The sequence below is a fragment of the Podarcis filfolensis genome, assembly GCF_964270895.1.
Source record: "Podarcis filfolensis genome assembly, chromosome: 4".
Taxonomy (NCBI): domain Eukaryota; kingdom Metazoa; phylum Chordata; class Lepidosauria; order Squamata; family Lacertidae; genus Podarcis; species Podarcis filfolensis.
In genome coordinates, this window is record NC_139607.1 from 70,538,457 (window position 1) to 70,561,409 (window position 22,953).

At 41.1% G+C, this 22,953-nt stretch overlaps 1 protein-coding gene across 9 annotated transcripts in view; it reads left to right on the plus strand.

Moving 5' to 3' along the window:
- SENP7 (SUMO specific peptidase 7) overlaps positions 1 to 22,953 on the plus strand; it is a 39,748-nt gene that overhangs the window by 11,007 nt on the left and 5,788 nt on the right. For 4 of the 9 annotated variants that reach the window (XR_014547549.1, XM_083611483.1, XM_083611482.1 and 1 more), the window contains 16 exons: positions 1,158 to 1,349; positions 2,963 to 3,157; positions 9,096 to 9,199; positions 10,517 to 10,695; positions 11,342 to 11,690; positions 11,768 to 11,940; positions 12,423 to 12,560; positions 13,582 to 13,615; positions 14,901 to 15,077; positions 16,555 to 16,817; positions 19,548 to 19,681; positions 20,323 to 20,439; positions 20,608 to 20,727; positions 20,961 to 21,053; positions 21,555 to 21,772; positions 22,775 to 22,827. Coding sequence is in view for 8 of the 9 variants with exons in the window: in XM_083611483.1 (XP_083467609.1) it covers positions 1,158 to 1,349; positions 2,963 to 3,157; positions 9,096 to 9,199; positions 10,517 to 10,695; positions 11,342 to 11,690; positions 11,768 to 11,940; positions 12,423 to 12,560; positions 13,582 to 13,615; positions 14,901 to 15,077; positions 16,555 to 16,817; positions 19,548 to 19,681; positions 20,323 to 20,439; positions 20,608 to 20,727; positions 20,961 to 21,053; positions 21,555 to 21,772; positions 22,775 to 22,827 (2,539 nt within the window). In the remaining variant the exon portion in view is untranslated. The remainder of the gene's footprint in view (positions 1 to 1,157; positions 1,350 to 2,962; positions 3,158 to 9,095; positions 9,200 to 10,516; positions 10,696 to 11,341; positions 11,691 to 11,767; positions 11,941 to 12,422; positions 12,561 to 13,581; positions 13,616 to 14,900; positions 15,078 to 16,554; positions 16,818 to 19,547; positions 19,682 to 20,322; positions 20,440 to 20,607; positions 20,728 to 20,960; positions 21,054 to 21,554; positions 21,773 to 22,774; positions 22,828 to 22,953) is intronic. The other 5 variants (XM_083611487.1, XM_083611485.1, XM_083611489.1 and 2 more) reach the window with 2 other exon arrangements.

A 22,953-nucleotide genomic window follows, 5' to 3' on the forward strand; every position in this document is an offset into this window, starting at 1 on the left:
CTCTGTTGCCAGCAGTAGTAAAAGAAACAGGCCGGTTCTTAAATGTGAAGTGAATACATGTCTACATCACTGTGGCTATTAGTGTTTCTCAGGCAACAGAACTAGCAGCTGTTCTATGGGAGATGCAATTTGTTTAAAAATGCAAGTAGCTGTGACTTTAAGTAAACTAAAGTAAATGCAACTTCCTTTATTTGGTCTTGTATTTTATATAGGCACACATTTGTGGAAAATATCTAAGAAGTATCTTGAATACATTATCCTGTGACAGTTTTCTCTGTGCAGACTTGAATCCGGTGCAGCCATATATAATCTCTCTGAGGCCATGTTTACATGCTGCATTTTCGATAAAGGCATGATAGCCTCCAGGGAAGCCTCTTTATTGTTCTGTGCAGCGTTCATGTCTCTTCTTTGGTTTATGGTTGGCCAGCATAGCAGCTGCTGGTTTGTACAGTTCTAAAGTTTCTTTTTTAAAAAAAAAAAGACATTTCAACACTGCTAAACAGCCCTGGACTCCAGCTGATTTTCTGAAGTGACCTCTGAAGGAACAAGAAGAGACTGCTCCAATTTCCTGGCACCTCTGAACCCAGTGGAAGACATTACACAGCTGTGAGGCACTTCTAGCCAGGATTTTGAATTGGCTGGTTCTCTTCTAGTACAGCTATTTCCTTTCTAGGTTGAAGTCCTGATTTCTCTGGCTTCCTTAGGATTATTCTGTATCAGAAAATGTCCAACCTTGGCTTTTGCAGAGTTTTACATTGCCATTCATAATCTTTCAGTGAAGTCATCTAATTTTCATTTGTCTCTTCTGAAGACATAAATTAGTGCACTGCAGGTGCCTCTGAAACAAGCGTTGGTAAACTTTTAAGGCATGGTTCAGTAGGTTCACTTTAAAGAAGGCTTCAGTGGCCAAGCACACAATATATAGTAAACAAAGCTTTTTCAATGAAGAATATGTAAAAAGATTAGGTGTGGAAAGAACATTTACTTCCATCTCTCTAAAATAAAATACAATATACATTCTTGGCTGAGGGCATCTAAAATGAAAATACAATGTTGGGATTATTACATCCTCCGAAGAATCTTAGTTGAACTCGTGTATCTTATTTAGACTTTAGTTACCTTATTTATCATCATCATTATTATTATATGTATGACAGGCAACCCAAAGTTATCTTGACGAATGTCCTGAAGACGGAAATAGGAAGAAAATACATAAAGACACAGCTTATAACTGATATAACTCATGGTGTCCAGTTGCAGTCAGATCAACAAACCTCACCATCTGTTGACAGTGTAGAGATACGGGAAATATTAAGTCTTCTTCAGCAAAACCTTTTTATATCTAGAAGGTATGTTTTGTTAAGTCTGGCTGTCTCAGACATAATACAGCTTTGCCTACATATTATTAAAATAAATTGCATGCGATTGTATTCCCTGTTACGTTAGCCATTTCTCACTTTTCAATGCATCATTATGAAGCACCCTTGTGACTTCCATTTTGGGATTGTTTAGAATGAGATTAAATATGTCTACATTTGTCTCTTGTAAAACTTCAGCTAGTTGCTTTCTAACAGTGGGACTAATTCTAGCTAGGCTATTTGGATTATTCAATAGTGAGTTATTCTCGTAATGCTTAACTTTTGTTTAGCATCATTAACATCTTCAGGAGACATGAATTTCCATTCTTGCCTCTTCCGCCCCCTCAGAAAAGAGTGAGTTGCAGTTTTCCCTCTATTCCCCTCCCCACCCCACCCCTGCACATGCTGAATCTTCTTTGGACTATTTTCTCAGTCCTTCTCTTTGCAATGAAAACATAATTATGTTACCAATAGCAACTTGTCCATTCCTTTGTGAGCCCCTTGGCTTTCCCATAGGACTTTTTATACTCCTCTCAACCAAACACTGTGTTTTGCACTGAAAATACCCTTTGACATGAAAAATAATAGATTGATAGATAAGGCACGTGGAGAGGTAATAGTTTAACTTTACCTATAGTTCAGTGCAGCTATACTGAACATCAAGAAAAAAGCATTCATCCCCGAATTGTAGTATTCTGGTTGACTTATGTGTCAGTGACTTGCAAGATGTAAGAACCTGGCTTGAGCCAAATATTTTAAATAAGCAAGAAACCTAGTACTGTAGTGTCTACTTGATGATTAGCAAAGCTACACTTTTCCCTTCTCTTCATTTGCTACAGATGCATTAAAATGCAGAAGGAATTGAATTTTAAATCAGACGCCTGCATGCAGGCCATAACATAAGATGCAGTGACATAAAAAAGTAGACAAATTGGAGCCATCAACTTAATACAATAAAGTTTTAAAAGATCTAGCCTGGATCATCACCATAGGAAGGCAGTGCCTGCCATATGCAGTAGCATGTTCATAGTTTGCACCATTACTCATGCATACAAAGTTGGTTGAAAAATAATTTTGCAATAGTCTTGTAGTTTTGAACAGATAGCCATCTCTACGTAGGTCTATTTTTGCTGCTCCTTCTCTTCAGTGTCAGCAGATATGATTAGCACATCCAAGAATATCAGCCAGTGGCTTCTGAAATGGATGGCAAAAGACTACAGTTAATCAGGGTTTTGTCATTCATTTTTGTATACGTCGTTTGTCAGCTTATAGCTATTTAAATAGTAAGATCTGCTATAGTTGAACATTTTTTCTTCTGTTGAGAGCGGATTTACATTTTTTGCATGACATGTAATAAAACAATGCCGAGATGCCAACAGGAGCTTAAAATTATCGGTAACACTTCTTCTGATAGATCTTATCTGAATCTGTCCTTTGGGACCCTTCACTTATTTGCCATCATCTGTTTTTCTTCACTTTTATTGTAAACGTCTTGATAGTTATGTTTAATACAACTCGGGATTACTTAAACAGTTTCAATACAGTAATTCAGCCAAACATTCATTTGATGGGTTTCAGAATGCTAATTATTATATGTATGGCAGGCAACCCAAAGTTACCTTGACAGATGTTCTGAGGACGAAAACAGGAAGAAAATACATTCAAAGGCACCTTTTAACTGATCCTAGTCTATCTGATGCTAACAAGTTGCAATCAGATGAACAGACCTCCTCAACCATTGCCAGCCTAGAGTCATGTCAAAAAATAAGCTCTCAAGAAAGCCGTATTTTACCTAAAAGGTACGTCATTCAGCAATTTATTGGTTTTTTAAAATTTTTATTTTTATTTTTTGGTCCTTAATTTATCGCTAAAACTATGATTTGGTTGAAAACAATACATACAGTGGTACCTCGGGTTACATACACTTCAGGTTACAGACTCCGCTAACCCAGAAATAGTGCTTCAGGTTAAGAACTTTGCTTCAGGATGAGAACGGAAATCGTGCTCCGGCGGCGTGGCAGCAGTGGGAGGCCCCATTAACTAAAGTGGTGCTTCAGGTTAAGAACAGTTTCAGGTTAAGAACGGACCTCCAGAACGAATTGAGTACTTAACCCAAGGTACCACTGTACAGGAATATACGTAATCGCCATTGGTCAAAATCCGGTCAAAGTTAATTACTTTGAAATGCCATTGATTTCAGCTGGGGAGCTACGCACATGCTTAATTCACTAATTGAAATCAGTAGGATTTTGAATAACTTTGACCCTTTGTTTTTGTGCAAGCTTATGTTTTGTTTTAATTCATAGCCATGATTTGCAATGATTGCCATGGAGGTAACTACCTGTAGAATGATGCCTTTCACCTTTATTCCTCCAAAAAGACTATTACGGAGGAAAGCATTTTTTCAGAATTTTTAGTGTGCCAGCATGGAAATAAATCAGAAGCCAGCATAATATCCCTACATACTACCTAAAATATAAAACTTGAAGCTTAGAGGTTCTTTTTAAAGCATGATGGAACCTATACTGTATTTGGAATTCAACTCTTTCCATCATAGCACTTAATATAAAACTGTAGCTATATGCTGGAGCTGTCATACTAAAGACCTGGAACTCATTTCGACCCTTTGTGTTAAGCTAGTGCAGAAGTTGTGCATCTGGGCAGCCCACTTCCAGCAGTGGTCAACTTCTGGGCAGCCCTCAGACCCCTCTTCCCAACTGATTCCCCCCACCTCTGCTGCCCAGCTGTTTAGCCATAGAGATAGTGTTCAAAATCCCCCAGGCACCTTTTGGGATTGGCGCGAGTCCAACTGTGACCAAGTGAAGATGTCTTGTTGCCAGGTTTTGCGACTGATATCTCCACCACCTGGCTGGCACACAGCAGTGTTTTCTGCTGCTGCATGCACCCCAGCAACAAAATACACTGCTGCCAGCCAGCCAGCCAATCCGTGATGTCTTGTCGCTGTTTTATTCTGGGTTATTTTACTTGCTATTTTAATGTGTTGTAAACCACTTGGACATTTTTTTCTTTAAAATGTAAAGTGGCATAAAATGAAATGAATAATAATAACATTAATAAACAAAATTTTTTTTTTCTTCCAGTAGCACCTTAAAGACCAACTAAGTTAGTTCTTGGTATGAGCTTTCGTGTGCATGCACACTTCTTCAGATACACTGAAACAGAAGTTGCCAGATCCTTCTATATAGTGAGAAGGTGGGGAGGGGTATTACTCAGAAGGGTGGTGGGAATGGGTGGTTGGCAGATAGCTGTGATGAGCCTGTTGACGACTCTTAACGACTGCAATAGGTCTTACAGCAAAAAGCAAGGGATGAGAAGGTGAAAAATGGCTTTGTCTAACATTGTATATGCCATCAAATGCCAACAGTGTCCCTCAGCTCTCTATATTGGACAAACAGGCCAAACCTTACGCCAAAGTATAAACGGACATAAATCGGACATCAAGAATCACAAGACAGAGAAACCAGTAGGAGAACACTTCAATCTCCCAGGACATTCTATACAAGATCTCAAAGTAGCTGTATTACTACAAAGGAATTTCAGAAATAGACTGGAAAGAGAAGCTGCTGAATTGCAACTCATTACCAAACTTAAAACCATGGAGAGACCTGGTCTGAACAAAGACATTGGATTCTTATCTCATTATACATGACAAAGCCATTTTTCACCTTCTCACCCCTTGCTTTTTCCTGTAAGACCTATTGCAGTCGTTAAGAGTCGTCAACAGGCTCATCACAGCTATCTGCCAACCACCCATTCCCACCACCCTTCTGAGTAATACCCCTCCCCACCTTCTCACTATATAGAAGGATCTGGCAACTTCTGTTTCAGTGTATCTGAAGAAGTGTGCATGCACACGAAAGCTCATACCAAGAACTAACTTAGTTGGTCTTTAAGGTGCTACTGGAAGAAAAAAAATTTTTTTGTTCTGACTATGGCAGACCAACACGGCTACCTATCTGTAACTGAAACATTAATAAACGCCATTGTAAAAAAGAAATGACGACTAGACCATCTGTTGTGGCAACCGTAGCCTAGGTTTCAGGTGCTTATATATCTGAGTTTCTAACAGAGAGGGGCTCTCTAGCTATTCCTTGTGCTTATTAGCTGGGCAGCAGAAGGAGGTACATGATGGGATCACTGCAATCCCATTACATGGCTCCTCACTTTATGTGGGATGCCTTTGAAGTGGCAGTGAATTTGGTACAAAATGTGACTGCTAGGATGCTGACTGGAACTGGTAAAATGGAGCACATTACCACAATCATGTTTTATCTAAGCTGGCTATCTGTTTTCAACCTTTATTCAAGGTGCTAGCTTTGCCCTTGAAAGTTGTAAACTGTTTTCGTAAGAGTCCTCTCTCCCCTCCTCCAAAAGAAGATGGTGGCTTATATGGGCCACTTTAAGAGGCCTTTCTTCAGGTTCCTCTATTGTCAGATGTGTGATGAGTTTGTACATCAGACGGTCTGCTCTGCAGTGGTGTTCAGAATTTAGGACAACTTTCCTAGGGAGCTTCCATCCCAGGTGGCAAAGACTCACTTATTTCAGCAGACTTTTTGTGGGGTACTAGATTAATTTGCAACTACTGCTGCTTCCGATTCTGCTTTGCTTTGCTTATTTCAACAATGTTACACTAAATATACGTTTGGTTTTTGTATGCCATCTTGACTATGGAAGGGTGGGGTACGGCTACTGGAAATCCACAAGTTTATGACATAGTATGTGACAAGCCGGTGCTATGCAAACGGGCCAGCAGTTATTTTAAGATGGAGGGAAAATATGGTTTACTTTGAAGCAGAAACACTCAAACTCAGTATGGGTTATTTGGCATTTCTTTTACTAGAAAACAGAAGGGGGGACAAACAATAATAGAGGGAACAGACAGTATTTGTTATTGCATCTTCGGAATACAGGCGTACCTCAGAGATATTCCGGGTTCAGTTCCAGACCACTGCAATCAAGCAAATGCCGCAATAAAGGGAGTCACACCATTTATACTGTTTCCCAGTGCATATAGAAGTTATGTTTACACTATACTGTGGTCTATTAAGCCAGGCCCCCCCTGGCTGAAGGGGCAGGAGGGGGAAAACCCAGCTGCAGCCCTAGCCAGCTCCAATTCAGTGGCCAGAAGAGGGGCAGTGGGGGCTTGGCTGCCTGCAGCTGTACCCGCATCCTTGTGAGGAGCAATATCTGCAGAGCACAGCAAAATGAAGTATGCATGTATATAGCACTTGGGCTTGAAATATTTGTATGTGATTGCTTGAAATGGGGGACTTCTGGGTATTGAAAACCAACAGATTAAGCTTTATAGGGAGTTAGTACAGTGGTACCTCGGGTTACAGACGCTTCAGGTTACAGACATCGCTAACCCAGAAATAGTGCTTCAGGTTAAGAACTTTGCTTCAGGATGAGAACAGAAATCGCGCAGCGGCGGTGCAGCGGCATCGGCAGGCCCCATTAGCTAAAGTGCTACCTCAGGTTAAGAACAGTTTCAGGTTAAGAACGAACCTCCGGAATTAAGTTCTTAACCCGAAGTACCACTGTACAAGTAACCAACTTTAAAAATTACTTTAGCAGTAGTTTTTGCATTTTACACTCTTGCGAAATGTGTGAAGACTGATACCGGAGATGATAGAGGGAAAATGTGGGTCTTTGATACGTGCACTTGGTTTAACTTTCAAAATTCGGTGTGTTTGAGTTGAATCAACATAACAGATTATTTCCTATTTCTTTCTTTTATTTCACTGAAAATATCCCAGCAAGTCAGATCCAATAAATATTTTTTTGTCCACATTTCAAAGTGCTGTTGTTTGTCAATGAGTTCATTTCCTTGGCATAAGGTTTGGACATAAGACTATGAGAGCCAATGTGGTGTGGTGGGAGACCTGGGTTTAAAATCCCAGGTGGCCACAAAGCTCACTGGGTGATCTTGGGCCAGTCACTGCCTCTCAGGCTAACCTACCTGACAGGGTTCTTGTGGGCATTAAAGAGGGGCAAGGGGGGAGAACTACATATGCTGCCTTGAGCAGCAGAACACTGTATGCTAAAGAACGGAGGTTACAGAAAATACCATCTGTAAAAGGATGGTTAGGAAAGGTGAGGGTTTTTTTTTTTCTAACTGGCCAAACAGACATTTATGGTTACAAGGAAAAGTAATAATTTCATACTAACTGGAAGTCTTTTCCTGAGTATTGCTAAATAAATACAGTGATACCTCCAGTTGCAAACGGGATTTGTTCCGGAGGTCCGGCTGCATCCCAAGGAATTCGCAACTGGAGGACCGTTTCTGTAAATGTGTGCTTCTATGCGTGCGGTGTGGTGAAACCTGGAAAAATGCTTCCGGGTTTGATGCGTTCGCATCCCGAAGTTTACGTATCCAGAGGGATACGTAAGCGGAGATACGACTGTACATTACTTTCTCAGTCAAAGGGAAGTCTCAAAGTACTTTAAGGTATATTTATATCACAGGAAAATGCATCAGAGGAATATATAGTATATTAATAGTAAAATTCTTATTCTTGAACAGTGTCTGTTGATTTCTGTATTTCTTTTTCTGTGGGCTGTGTCTAACGCTGTGCATGCAGGTCTAACACTCACACAACAGAATGTCTTCTCTCCCTGCTCACCCTCAGAATCTGCTCTGAGGGGTCCCTCTGAAGCAGATTGTGAGGGTTTGCGAGGGGCTGTGGAGGAGAAGAAGAGAAAGTTCCATTCTGCAAACAGAAGTCTGCTGTGCTAGTGGAAAATCAGGATTGGATATGTCCAACTAGTTGTTACTGCTAATGGAAATATAATCACAGAAGATGGAGATGGATAGATAGATCTTATTTATATTCCTTTAATTTGCTAAGGCGGTGGAAATATAGTGAGATTGTCTGCTGGCTTCTTGTCTGATTGATATGCTAAATCAATAGCAATTTATTATATTTGTATTTTTTAATATGCCTGCATGTAACACCCATTACTTGATACATAAGTCTAGTTAACTTGTTTAATAACAGCACAATCTTTTACCCAGAATTAAGTTCCATTGTGTGCAGTAGGGCTTACATCCTATTAAGTGCATTTAGGAGTTAGGGTTGCAGCCCCTGTGTATGTAAACATATTTTTGATTACATATATCAGGGGCAGATAGGTTGGTCTGCCATAGTCAAAACAAAAAAATGTTTTTCCTTCCAGTAGCACCTTAAAGACCAACTAAGTTAGTTCTTGGTATGAGCTTTCGTGTGCATGCACACTTCTTCAGATACACTGAAGAATATCTGAAGAAGAATATCTGTGTATCTGAAGAAGTGTGCATGCACACGAAAGCTCATACCAAGAACTAACTTAGTTGGTCTTTAAGGTGCTACTGGAAGGAAAAACATTTTTTTGTTTTGATATATCAGGGGAAATGGAAAATGTTTCTTTTCCCCAACCTTCCTTTTCCTCCCTTCCTATAGTGTGGAAGGAAGGAGGGACAGACTGAGCCTAACTTGAAACCATACAATCCAAATTGTTGTCACAGATATCACTTAGACTATGATTATTTGCCAGAGATGGACTATGAGTCTTGTTGAGATCTGTTTGAAGGAGCATGAATTGGTTTTATTTTTAGTGACCATTGTGAAGGTTATAAACCAGGTAAGCAGTTGTAGCATCGTGAAATATACCTAAACAGTACTCATTGTTCTTGAAAACATATGGGTGATTAATGTTTTGGTGTATTTTTTTCCACAGGCATGGGACATCTCAACGAAGGCCGAATGACCAGAAACCATATAAAGAAGCAGAAACTCATAGCACTTTTTTGCCTTTAAAAAGATGTGACGTGCTTCTAGAAGGTTAGTATTTTAGAAATTATGTAATATATTTTAATATTTGGATATGGCATTTGAACTAACGGGATTTGCTGAGATAGGGTTCTCCTTCGTCCAAACTAAGTCATGGTTCTCTGTCTCTGAAGCTTTATGCCAGGGGTCAGCAAACTTTTTCAGCAGGGGGCCGGTCCACTGTCCCACAGACCTTGTGGGGGGCCAGACTATATTTTGAAAAAAAATAATGAATGAATTCCTATGCCCCACAAATAACCCAGAGATGCATTTTAAATAAAAGCACACATCCTGCTCATGTAAATACACCAGGCAAGCCCCACAAATAACCCAGAGATGCATTTTAAATAAAAGCACACATCCTGCTCATGTAAATACACCAGGCAAGCCCCACAAATAACCCAGAGATGCATTTTAAATAAAAGCACACATCCTACTCATGTAAATACACCAGGCAGGCCCCACAAATAACCCAGAGATGCATTTTAAATAAAAGGACACATTCTACTCATGTAAAAGCATGCTGGTTCCCGGACCGTCTGCGGGCCAGATTTAGAAGGCGATGGGACAGGATCCGGCCCCCGGGCCTTGGTTTGCCTAATCATGCTTTATGCAGTACAGTTTATGAAAGTTTTCTTATCTCCACAAAATAGAAATCCAGGCTCTTTGATCATTTAATCCTTGAAATAAGTTTGACAGATTTCAGGCCATGAAATGTGTTTTGTGCCTTAATGCAAATTTTGTAAGCATGCTAATTTCTTTAAACTTGATGAAACTTATTTCTGTGTAATGAGTTTAGGGTTAGGGTCTTGGAAATTCAAGGTTGCCCTAATGTTTAGCACAGTTAACTACCCCTTCATAAATTCAGTTAATGAATGATATAGCATGGATATCTTTTTCCTGCATATATGAATGAGTGGTAGTTCCAATATGTTGAATAACTGAATCCAGAAGGTGCCAGTTATTTCAGATTCTTAGATTCTTCAATAAGGGATAAAAGTGGCTTTTTTAGAGGAATAAGGCAAGTTTTAAATATTTCTTACCTTGATTGTGAAACATATAGAACATATATATGAAGAGAGGGAGGAATAGTTTCCAGAGTCAGAATTCAACTTGGAACATGTGAGGTTGCAAAAATGTTTGGACTCCAATCTTATCAAGGCTTAGCAAACACAGTAAGTCTTATCTCTGAGCAACATGCATAGGGTTGCCCTGTTAATATCCCCTTTAATGTAAAGTTTTCTGCTTATGTCTAAAGCAGTAAAACAAGCATGCATGGCTAAGAGTATGCCTATATTAATTTGCTAATTCCTTTATTTTAAAAAAAAGACTGTAACATAAAGAATAAAGAAAGAGATTGGCCAGAGAAAACAAGAAAAGATTCCAAGAATCTCTATCCGAGATTGAGGGAAGCAACCTTTCAAATCAATGAGAGCAGAAAAAGAAGGAGTGATGTTTTCTCAAATCAATGGAACATATATTCCTCACCGAAATCACCACTACCAAGTGTAAGTAACTTTTGCATGTTTTGGTAGCAGTAAAGATTGAGAAATTGTGCCAGTGGCTTATAAGTCATTTTACATTTAATGCATACATACGTCAGTATATAGTAAGATATAAATCCCTATAGTGTTTGTACCAAGCTCTGAAAATAAAAAGGCTCAGATGCATAAGCAAGGCAATCTGTTTTCGAGTCTTATGTGAAAAGCTTTGCACTCAAAAATGGGCTGAAAAGGTTTAGAAGAATCTAGATTTTCCAGAGGCCTCTAGGCTCAAGGCCATGTTGAGATATAGAGGTTTCTGAGCTTCCCACCTCTGGTGGAGCTTATATTCCTCCCATAGTGGTCCGGGTTTACTGCATGAGAGTGGCAGGTTTTGCAGGAAGGAGATACTTGATTTTATGAGGAGGAGAACAGCTGGGAGGCCCGTAGCAGTGACTGTCTCTGTGGTCTCATTCGAGGCAATCTGAGGCTCAGGAGCTTCCGTGCAACTTTTTCCACTCCTAACCTTAATCGGGTTCTTTCCACTGTTCCTTTGAGTTCACGCAGCAGTGGGTTTAATTGAAAGCTTATTCGTAAATTCCCACGTGTGAAGAAACTTCACTTTTACTGCCCAGAGTCATCCTGAATTTTTCATTGCATTTTAATTTTGCAGAAAGAACAGAGAACAGAACCAATTCAGTCTCCTGGCTGCAGGAGCTCAGGTGAGAATTGCCAGAGTCATACGCACAGCCCTCAGCAGGAAAATATTCCCCAACCATTGGAAACGGACTGTAGTGAAGCATTTGCCAGCACTAATGAGAACACTGCTGCTCACTGTCCAGGGGAAAAATGGTCCTGCTCTTCTCCCAAGAGAAAGCAGCCTTCCTTCACCAGCAAGGATGAGCAGGTTTCCCCACTCCTCAGCTCTCCTCAGAAGAAGAAAGCGAATACAACTCTACCTCCCAAAGAGCCACTGAATAGATCTGAAAGGAATAAAAAGTCGGCTGATTCAGCTGAACCAAGTATGTAACTGTAACTCCCTTCCCTTGTTTCCAGTCACTTGGAGTTAGAGCCTTACACCACTTTCATTTTGTTTTAGTTGTGCTTTCTAGCGATGAAGAAGAGGGACACACAGAGACAGAAGATCCAGAGAGAGACCTGCAGACTGGGAAAAGCCTCAAACCTGAGAAGAAGGAAATGGAACAAGAAGCTGTGTTACCTTTGTCAGAAGGGCAGCTATCACAGGTTGCAGCTGAAGGTGAAACAGAACAGGTAAACAATCAGCTCTATAGGAGCTTTTCCCTCCCTTTATCATTCTAGAAGCCATATCATGTATCACTCCTGTATGATCTGGTCACCCCCATAGATATCAAAAAGCATAGTGCACACCACTTCTAACCAAATTTTCAGTGGAGCTTACTTCACGAAGCTCTTCTTAGAATTACGGCCTCACAGTGAATTCTATTCCTTTGGTAATAGCTGCATAAATGGCACCACCGTGTGGCAAAAAATGATTACCAGGGATTCAGTACATTATCAGCCCGGTACATTCAGTATGGTACCTTATCATTTGCTTCAAGCAGTAGAAACTTGATTGTTATCATTATCTGTGCATGACACATGTAAAACTGGGGATATGGAATGTCTACTTTAAAAACTCTTTATTTTTTAAAAAAAACATTCTTAGAAGTTTGAAATTTGGAGGAGTGGGGAGAGGAGACAGCCTCAACATGTGTGTGTTGTTTATTTTATAGGTTTCAGCTGAACCACTTAAACCGTGTTCCTCTGCAGATCATAGTACCTTCGGCGATCAGATGGGTCTTGCATTAGATATAAATTTTGAAATAATTTATATTGGAAAATATAAAGGAAAAGCAACAGGTTGTGCCAGAGTAAGTTTACTGCTACTGATCCATGGCGGTCGGGAGCTTTTGCATAAAGTTCTTGAACTTGCCTTTCTTGAACAACAGCCTCCCCTCATTCTGAGCCAGAAACGGGGGGCAGAAGGCATCAGAATAATTTTTTGAATATAGCACTGGAGTCTGCTATCCAAAGGAAAAAAGTGAAAAGATTCCACTGAGCTTCCAATAGTAGCCCCTAATGTGTGCCTAAGCAGCTCTTTGGCTCATGAGCTTTGTCTCTGGCCAGCATCCAGTCTGCAATTGCAAGTATATATATCCTGCTTGTTGCCTTTGTCCATGGAGTTTTCTTTGCAGGGATACTGGAGTGGCTTGCCGGTTCCTGCTCCAGGTGGATCACGTTTGGTCAGAACTCTCCACTATGACCTGTCCATTTTGGGTGGCCCTGCACGGCATAGCTCATAGCTTCTCTGAGTTATTCAAGCCCCTTCGCCACGGCAAGGCAGTGATCCATGATCCATGAAGGGATCACTGCCTTGCGGGAGGCAGTGGAAGACAGGAGTGCCTGGCGTGCTCTGGTCCATGGGGTCACGAAGAGTCGGACACAACTAAACGACTAAACAAAGGCATATCCTGCTTAGATGTAGTGAGATGTAGACATGCTAAAAAAAAAGGTGCAGAACTGCAGTCTAAGTGTTATACATTAGCTTGCTTCATTGTATGTTAATGTGATCTTATTTTGAAAGTCCCTCAGTTTAAAAAAGGATTTGTGGCACGAAGTGGGGATGCTGCTATTTACCTTAAAAATAAGCTACTTTCTTAAAAATAAGTTTATGAAATGTTCACCTTTTGAGCAGAACATACTGCGAGGTAAATGCACTTAAGATTGCCAGGCAAGTGTTAATTTTAGATTCCAAATTTGCAACATAAAGTTTGGTCAAAACACTCACTTATTCACTTTCCTCTGATTTAATTTCTAATGTATTAGCAGAATGTGTTTCCAAACAGTACTGTTGAAAATACTTTTTTTCTCTCTCTCTCTTTTCTTTTTAAGTTTACCGTCAGCTACATTCAGATCCCATTTGAAGGTAAGGCTCTATGATATTTTATTGCAGTTTGGTCAGCCATTTATATAAATAACAGTTATGTTTAGAAGATTGAAGTAAGCTATGTTTTTACAGTGTTGCATGTCACGGTTCCTAGACTAGGAGTGAGGACAGGAGCTCGGAATATGAGGAAAGGGGAGTGAGACAGCACAGCCTTCTTGCTAACGCCCCCGGCCACCAATTAACCCCCAACTGACATGGTGGGAGTCCCAGGGGCTGCCCCTTCCCAGCCTGTGGACGATGAACAGGGTTCAGAGGCACAATAAGCTGGGACAGAGTGGGAGAGTTCCGAGGAGGAGGCTCGCCCAGCGATCTCTTTTGCGGAGAGATGGTGCTTCAAGAGAAGATTGGAGTCTTGTGCCCCTGGAAGAGGTTCCTGGCTTCAGTTCAGGAATTCCTACAGACACAGGCATTCTTGCAAGTAGTCAAGCTTTGCTTAACAGCTAGGCAGGCCAGCAGAGGAACCTGTTGGAACAACTTCACAGCTACCATCCAGTCTTGCAACTTAGTGAAAATCTTGGACTCCTGAACTTTGACCCATCCTGTTGGCCTCTATTGTTGCTATTCCTTTGCCTTGCAGAAACACCTGGACTAGATTCTGCTCTTTGCTGACCACTGAATTTGTACTGTTAGACTGCTGTAATAAATGTTCACTTTATTACTTACAAGTAAACACACCAGTGGTTTAGTCTTGGGCAGGAGCCAGGGCATTGCTAATAAATAATAAAGTCTAATACCCCCTCAGCTTTTTCAGAAGTGTCTAATATTTACATGTATTGGGGCAGGATGGCAATTTTGAATACAATTCACAACTCCAGCAAAAAGAGTAGTAGAGTACTCCAGGCTCAGTTTTAAAACATCTCCAGTTTTAAAAAGATGATAGCAAACAACTGTAAGAACTCTGCCTTAAAGACCCTTGTAAACTGCTTCCAGTCGGAATGGACAGTACTGAATTAAATGGACAAAGAAATTGACCCGGTATAAGTCAGTCTCCCTTCAATTTCACATAATAGGTTGTTTTGGAAAGAAGTGTTGGCTGCTAGAGATAATGAGTCAAGCTTAGGATATCTGATATACCAGAAGCGTGACAAGTTTTGAATGAATGACTGTTCACATTTTTCAGAAATGATTTCATGTTCTTGAGAATCATGGTTTTGCATCTTGCTTAGTGATTATTTCCTTGAAAAACGGTAATGTGAAGCTGTGGTTGCTGGTGCAAGTCAATCCTGTATATCATCTTGTGTATTTCAAATTGTGTTCCCTGCAGTGGCTCATAAGAAGATTGAACTGTCAGTGGATTCTGAGCACCTAAGAAAGTTCGGGCTGTGGATGAATAAAGATTCTTCAACTTCAAGGAACTGCAATACCTTTTTTCTTTGGCTGTCATCAGATTATGTGGAGCAGATTGAAAAACAAATTGGAACGCTTATATTAAACAAGCAAGGTAGTTGGGAAATAATTAAATAATTTGATTCATACCCAGAAATGGATGGAGAGAGCTGGAGAGTCCTTGTGGCTCACAAGCCCGAAGAGGATGTTGGTGAGAGCGGAGAAGGGACTAGAGGCGCAGTGGGGCTTTGTTCGGCTGCTCAGGCTCCCCGTCTAATAGCTGGTGTGCATGGTGACGCAGCAGCCACTACCATTGCTTCTAATTGCAGCCTCCAGCTGGTCCCAGAGCTTCTATTCCAGTTGTGGATATTTTTGGTACAGTATTTTTGATCTGGATTGGAGAGCCGCAGAGAGGATATTTAAATGGCGCTTAGGGTAGCACTGTGGGTTAAACCACAGAGCCTAGGACTTGGTGATCAGAAGGTCAGCGGTTCGAATCCCCGCAATGGGGTGAGCTCCCGTTGTTCAGTCCCTGCTCCTGCCAACCTACGAGTTCGAAAGCACGTCAAAGTGCAAGTAGATAAATAGGTACCGCTCCAGCGGGAAGGTAAACAGCATTTCTGTGTGCTGCTCTGGTTCGCCAGAAGCAGCTTAGTCATGCTGGCCACATGACCCGGAAGCTGTACGCCGGCTCCCTCGGCCAGTAAAGCGAGATGAGCACAGCAACCCCAGAGTCAGTCACGACTGGACCTAATGGTCAGGGGTCCCTTTACTTTACCTTTTACTAGGGGGTGCTTTTCCCTTAACACTTGCGGAGCACCGGAATGTAACCCCCAAATAAGTGGGGAGTCACCTGTAGGCAGCTTCCAGTGTGAACCAGGTCCTCCATGGGAGCAAAGAGTCATGCTGAAGTGCATATCCACAACCTTGACACCCCTACTCCCACTTCCCTTCTGTGTAAGCTAAAGTGTTGGGAGAGCAAGCCCATCATCACCACCACCACCGAGCCCAAGTTCAGTAGGTGGCAACTGATGGCAACCAGCTGTAATCCCTATTCGTGGATGGCCTCCTAGCAGTAACCCTTGTGCATCAGGTGGATATCTTTTTATGCTCTCAGAACTTCTTAAATGTCACTTGGTTGCTCTTCTTTTTCACCTACAATGCTTTTATGTCCTGTTTGCTTCTGCTACTTGTATATTTTCAGTTTTCTGCTTTCTGTTCTTTTCTTAATTTTTGTTGTTGTTTCCCCACGCTGAGAGCAGTATTAAACAGATGAATAAGCAAAGAAGGAAAATATTTTAAATCTACTGTTTCAGTGGAAGATAACAGTTTACAGAGACATTGCAATATGTTGTTGTTGTCATGTTTGCACTTCTGTTTGTAAGCTGCTTTGATCGACTCATTTTTGTGAAGAGGGAAAGTGGGCCCACCTTTAAATTAATTAGATTTTGTCTCATAGACTTGTTTTGTATTATTTCTGCTCTGCCTTCTGCCTAAGCTACTGACTGAATTGCATAGATAAGTGAATAATTGCAGCTCCATAGTGCTTCCTGTAAGTCGCTGCTAACACATTGCTTTTTCATTTCTTACAGCTAAGAGTGTTGAGTTTATTTTTATTAAGCTGCCTCAGCTGCTCACAGAAGATGATCAGGTCATTCTGAAAAAAATAATTGTGGAAGTGAGCAAGAAGAATGCCTCTCCAGACCTCTGTGACTACCTACTGTGGGAGGACGCTATTGAGTTTCTTAAAGAAATCCCACGTGAGGAAAATGCCTTCCTTGATCAGTGCTATGAAGCATCCCAGCAGCACTTACAGAAGGACAGCACTTCAGTTCTGATGGAACCATGCCCTCGGGTAAATCAGTTATTCTCAAGTGATTTATTTGGAGTTACCAGAGCTGGGAAGGAAAATAACAGTTTCCTGGAGGGAACACTGTGCATTTAAAGCTCAGAACCTTTACCATTAATTTTAACACTTTCCTGAGGTATAGCTGTGTTAAGTCTTCTGCAGTAGAAACAACAGAATCTTGTGGCACCTTGAAAGACTGAGAGTGGAATCCAGAGACGCTTGAGAAGACTTCATCATCCTCTCCTCCCCACTGCAGCCTCATGCATGCCCCCCACCCACAAATGACAGAATTGTAGAGTTGGAAGGGACCCTCAGGATCATCTAGTCCAGCGGTTCTCAACCTGTGGGTCCCCAGATGTTGTTGGACTACAACTCCCATCATCCCTAGCTAGCAAGGCCGGAGCTCAGGGATGATGGGAGTTGTAGTCCAACAACATCTGGGGACCCACAGGTTGAGAACCGCTGATTCTAGAACCACACTGCAGTGCAGGAATCCAGGCCCCTACAGAGCTCATCTGAGGCCTTGGGTAGGAGTCTTGTTAAAGTTATAAACCCAAACAAAAAAGCAGCCGGTCCCTGGTGGAGCCTCTCCCCCCCCCCCCCGCCCAGCTGGCTGATCCCTCAGAGGCCCGGGGCAAGTGTACCTGACTGCTACCCCCCACCCTCTGCACGGGCCTGCAGGAATCTCCACTAGACCATATAGAATTGTCATATATTATTACATATTGTGAAGCCTTTACTATTGCTATAAAGCATTTAACCCTGCCTTGCCTTCTATACCTAGGCACCCATATATCTTCAGAGCACCAGTTCAGAGCTCTTACTATGATCAGACACATTCATCAATTTAGAGTCAGGGGTGTTGCCATCCAGCATACCCTGTACGTTCTTCCGTAATTGCACTGTTTTGTTGATGTTCCCTTGAGACAAAACAACAGACCTGACTGTGTTACCTCTCTACAGATTTCCTTCTAGGCAGAATCTACCAAACTTTCTCATTAGCCATTCCTTTGAGCTGCAGGTGCTTCATTGCATCCTTCGTCTTTCCTCTACTCCCCCCCCACTCATTTGTCCTGTCCTCCCCCTCCATTTGCTCTGTCATTTCCCCAGCCCTATTCTCTCAAGCATTCGCACGCCAACTCACTTCCTTCTCTCCTATAGTGCCAGGCTTCTTTTCCTCTCACCAACTCAGATGCTTGCTTGGAGAGCTTCTTTCATTCACTCCCTTACTCTTGTTAGTCCTTCCTGGATGCTCTCTCCCTCCCTTTCCTGTCCAGGACGCCACCAGCACCTCCTTTGCCACCAGCCGCTGTTTTGTCTTCCAGCTACTAGGGTATCTTCTAAGCCACTTCTGCACTTCTGGGTTGCCAAGCTTTGCGTTTATGTGTTCTTCTCATCTCCAGCAACTCCCTATATGGGCAATGGCCACTTCCCTGCTCTATTTTACCATTCACTTCTATATTGTGCAAAATGTGAGGGTCTCATTGGCCTTGGGGCATTCATATTTTTCAGAATTATAGGATTAGTTCCTGGGTCGAGAGCTGATTTGAAGAGAGAGCCCTCATTCTTGCTTGTTGGCAATTCAGGGGTTTCCCTATGTGGAGTTCATCATAATCAAAGTGAGATAAACATCCATAGCTCGCTCCCTTGACGTCAGCTCCTAGAGACCAATACCTATATCATCCGCCCTGCCTCCCTGTTGCAGACCAGCTTCTGCTTCCAGTATCAGGAGAGAGGGAGCAGGGGTTAGATTTCTCCGCTGGTCACTGCAGCAGCCAGATAAAATTTCACATTGACCAGGAACAGGGGAAGTTAGTGTAAGTTTGTGTGGTGTACTCTCATAATTAACTGGTCCCAATATATTACTGAGAGAAATGTATGCAATAAAAGTATTTTTATGGATTATATCATTTGTTTAGGGGTGGTATATTCCAGTCAATGAGATATCTGGACATTGGTTTCATTTGAACGTGATGCTGGGCACTAGGAACTCCCAACTATGCTTTTATCTCTAACACGGACTCTTTGTCCCCAGGCATGTCTCTAGAGGCCAGGTTTTCCGCGGTATGAAGTACCCACAGCTTCTATGCAAGCTGTTTGGGGCCCAAACACTTGGCAGTTCATCCTTGTGCACCTCTGTTCCATTTTCTGTAAATTGATGATGATAACCATCTCCATTGGGTGGCTGGTCAAGGTAGCAACCTTTATAAAACATTCCCAAGAGGAGGTGCCATGTAAAGGCAAGAAACTGTATCCTTATGGGGTTTCTCAGTCTTTGTGTAAAAATTTTGTTTGACTGGAATCAGCTTTATGTAACAAGTAGGCACTTAGAAAGCAGCCATTAGTTTAGAACCTGTCCCTGGAATATGTATTTAATGGAACATATTCTAATTCTGTCTGATATTGCTCTTGTAATAATTCTATGTTGAATATACTTCAATCGGAATAGGGTAACATTTCAAGGTGCTGAAGGAGAAGGTCTTTTCTGTGTAGAAGTTGTCCCTATACGCAGGAGAAACAGTTTTCTAATGAGATTTCTATTCTGAATTGACGATTTCCTATATCTTACATGCCAAATAACAGATTTAGTGAGGGGGGAAAGTGTATTTTAAGTCGCCATATGTGATTTCTTGAAGCCAACTTTCAAGTTTTGGCTGACCTACTTGCAACTTTCTTATCCTTATTGGAGCCTTTAACAAAGACAAAGAAAGATGATTTTGCCTTTCTCTCTGGCAGGAATCAAAACCAGGCCTCAACAAGCCCAGTTACATGCTACTGAAGAAGCCAAATAATGGTCATTATTCCTTTTCCATCACTTCCGTGCAGAAGAATGAGTGGAAAGAGTTGCGAGCGACTGGACCCGTTCGGAAGTATGTATGGTTGGTTACATGATACTGACATGTCCAGAAGGAAATTATATAGGGAAACACCCACTGGCTTCAGTAGTTGTTAAGAATTACCTTGAAAGACTGAAATGAAATACATTGCAGAAATATAAAGTTGTTGAGGAAGATGTGTTTCTTCATTCGTCATTCTAGTTCCAAACCAGGAAAGCATTGTTGACAAAGCAGGAGATAAATGATGGTCTTAATGCAGTTTGTTTGATTTTTGGTTAGCATGGAATGCTTAGTCAGCAGTGGCTTAGCATGAATACATGGGCTCCCAGAGAGGTGATTGTGGCTGCTTTGCTCCTGTGGCCTGTTGCCGTGGTGCTGCTGTGAGCTAAGCTGTGGTTTGGCTCAGCAGGTCCAAACCTTTGTTCATGGTTTTATCCCCAGACAAAGCATGAGGTATAGCCAAGATTTGTTCTATGGTTTAGCACATGCTATGTTATGGCTTAGCTTGGTGTTACTTGTGAACAGAGCCATTTATCTCTTGTCCACCTTTATAGATAAATGATAAAACAGCTTCTTGTACTCTCCTGTCATTCGTTATAACTTAATAAGAACTAGATCTGCTTTTCATTGAATTATCAGAAGGTACCGTATTTAATGTCTCTTTTGCTTTCTAGCTTGATCGTTTACCCTCCCCCACCTGCCAAAGGGGGACTGGGTGTCACAAGAGAAGATTTGGAGTGCTTAGAGTATGGAGAATTCCTCAATGATGTGATCATTGACTTTTACCTTAAGTAAGTGTAGTAGAGTAAAGTAAGTATAGTATATAATATGTTCCACTCTGATTACGTGGTGCTAACACCTGTGGGGAGACTCATTTTCACCCCTGCCTTTGTACATGAATGAATACAAGATAAATTTCCACATGCATAATATTTGCACATCTTTTGTGTTTTTGGTAGGTATCTGTTGTTGGAAAAAGCCCCCAAAGAACTTGCTGAGCGGTCCCATATATTTAGCAGCTTCTTCTATAAGTGCCTGACAAGGACAGAGGCAAGCACTGAAGAAAACCCAAATCTTTCGTAAGTTATCTTTCAGTGTTTTCTGGTCTGCCTTGCAGTCACATCCTTCTGGAAAAAGGAGTTTCCTAATACCTGGCGTGGGCCAGCTAACACTCTATAATGGATTTGCCTATTTTGCATATTAAGGATCAATACGAACAATTCATATCCTCTTTTGCTGGATTTGGAGGGACTGAAGAAAATGCTTCTTCTGGTTCTGACAGACAGAATTAACTGGTTTGTTATCCACACAGGATAGCACAAAGAAGACACGGAAGAGTAAAAAGATGGACTCGACATGTAAACATTTTTAGTAAAGACTACATTTTTGTGCCTGTGAATGAAGAGTAAGTTTGCTGCATTAATTGAAATCTAAGTCTTTTCTCAACTTGTAACTTCAGTTGCAGAACATTTAGCTTGCATTTATACACTGCACACTCAAAGAGTTGCCTGTGTATATAGAAGCCTATATCTGTTTACTTTCCAAACTGATAAGCACTCAGTTGCCCAAGTTTGCTATTAGGGGGAATTATGATGTTGCTTACAGATTTAAAATAGAAATGGTCTACGTACTTGGTGTATGTGCAGTTGATATCTAGAGTTTGGGTAGGTGTTTCTGAAAGTGAGTATAAAGCCTGAAATTGCTTAATGTCTGCATGCATCCTCTATTGTAATTTAATTTTTATTTAGCCACGATGCAGAAAGAGGGAAGCACTCTTTTGATTGTATTGAGCATAGTTGTTATCAGATCTTAATGGATATCACAGTGGGAAAAGGCAATCGTAGTTCCAATCCCCCCCCCCTTCTTTTTTTAAAGTATCAGATACTGACCTTCTCTTCCTTTCCAGGTCTCATTGGTACATTGCAGTTATTTGCTTCCCTTGGCTGGAAGAAGTTGTATATGAGGATTGTCCAGATCAAGGTTCACTGCAGTCATGCGCCCAGAAATCTCCATGTCAGCCAGAAGTTAAACATGGCACTATTAGAACAGAATCAGTTTTGGTCTTTAATGATACCAGGAGTGATAAAGAGCAGCAAGACTTAAATAGCAACCTACAGCCCAAAGGTAATGTTTTAAGAACATATGCTAGATGATGATATATGGTTTAGAAATATAATTATATACAAACCTCTTGGATGAATGAATTTGCAGGTAAGCTAATTGGCTCCCAAGAACAATTTGTAGACTACTTACCCATGCAAGAATCAATTTGTTGACTTAAGAGTACACCAGTGTTCTATGAATCACTCACTGATAAAATTATCTCTGAATGGCAACACAAGGCGTACAGTCTTAGCATTTGCTCATCAATGCTGCAATAATAGAAGTAGCTCTGAAAAAATATTTCATTTTAACCGAGCGCTTGAGTTAATGCAGTGGAAGTGTTGGTAACCAGCTGGCAAAGATGAAATAATATTCTTTTACATATTATTCTGTCACTGAGAATTACCTTGCTTCAGAAGATTTGCTTCAGTTTATGACCAGGGCTTTTGAGGATATTGTTAAGATTCTCAACAGTAGAATTCAGATCAAAACAGGCAAGGAAAGCTATACCATAATTTTCAGTACCTATAAGCAAATTTTTAGAGTTGTTGTAGATACTGTCTAACAGACAGAGCTCCAAATCAGGAAGGTTAACCCTTTTCTCTGCCATAAACTCTCTAGAGCAGTGGTTCCCAAATTTCCCTTGTGAACCACTTGAAAATTGCTGGGGGTCTTGGAAGACCACTTAATGGTTTTCCACCTATTGTAGCAATTGTAACGCACTGCGTTAGATGCTGTATTATTTTTAATTGTCTTTTTCTTGCCATATTCTCCATATAGTTTCTCAGGTAGTGCATCTCAAGTGTAGGATTGCATCCTGATAGATGTGTTAAATTGTTTTTATTGGTGGCTCGTATGTGTGTGTGTGTGGTTGTTGCTTTTATCATGGTTGCTTTTATCATCTAACATTCTTGTAATACATAAAAAATAGTTCTCATTCATGCCACACATTTTCAGTATAATCCCCCCTCCTCCAATGTCATTGTTATTTTAAACTATATTCTGTTGTCTTTGGCATATTAGATAATGTTCAGCAAGCAACTGTCTCCCCAGGATTGGATCACAAAGCTCTCAAAGTAAGTGACTTTGGCCATGTTTGGATGATCATATCTCAGCTTAACAAGCTGTGATGTAAATGAGCCTTTTGCTCACACCTGCAGCCCTCTCCTTTCTTGGCAATGTGACCAGTCAAAGCAGGAAGC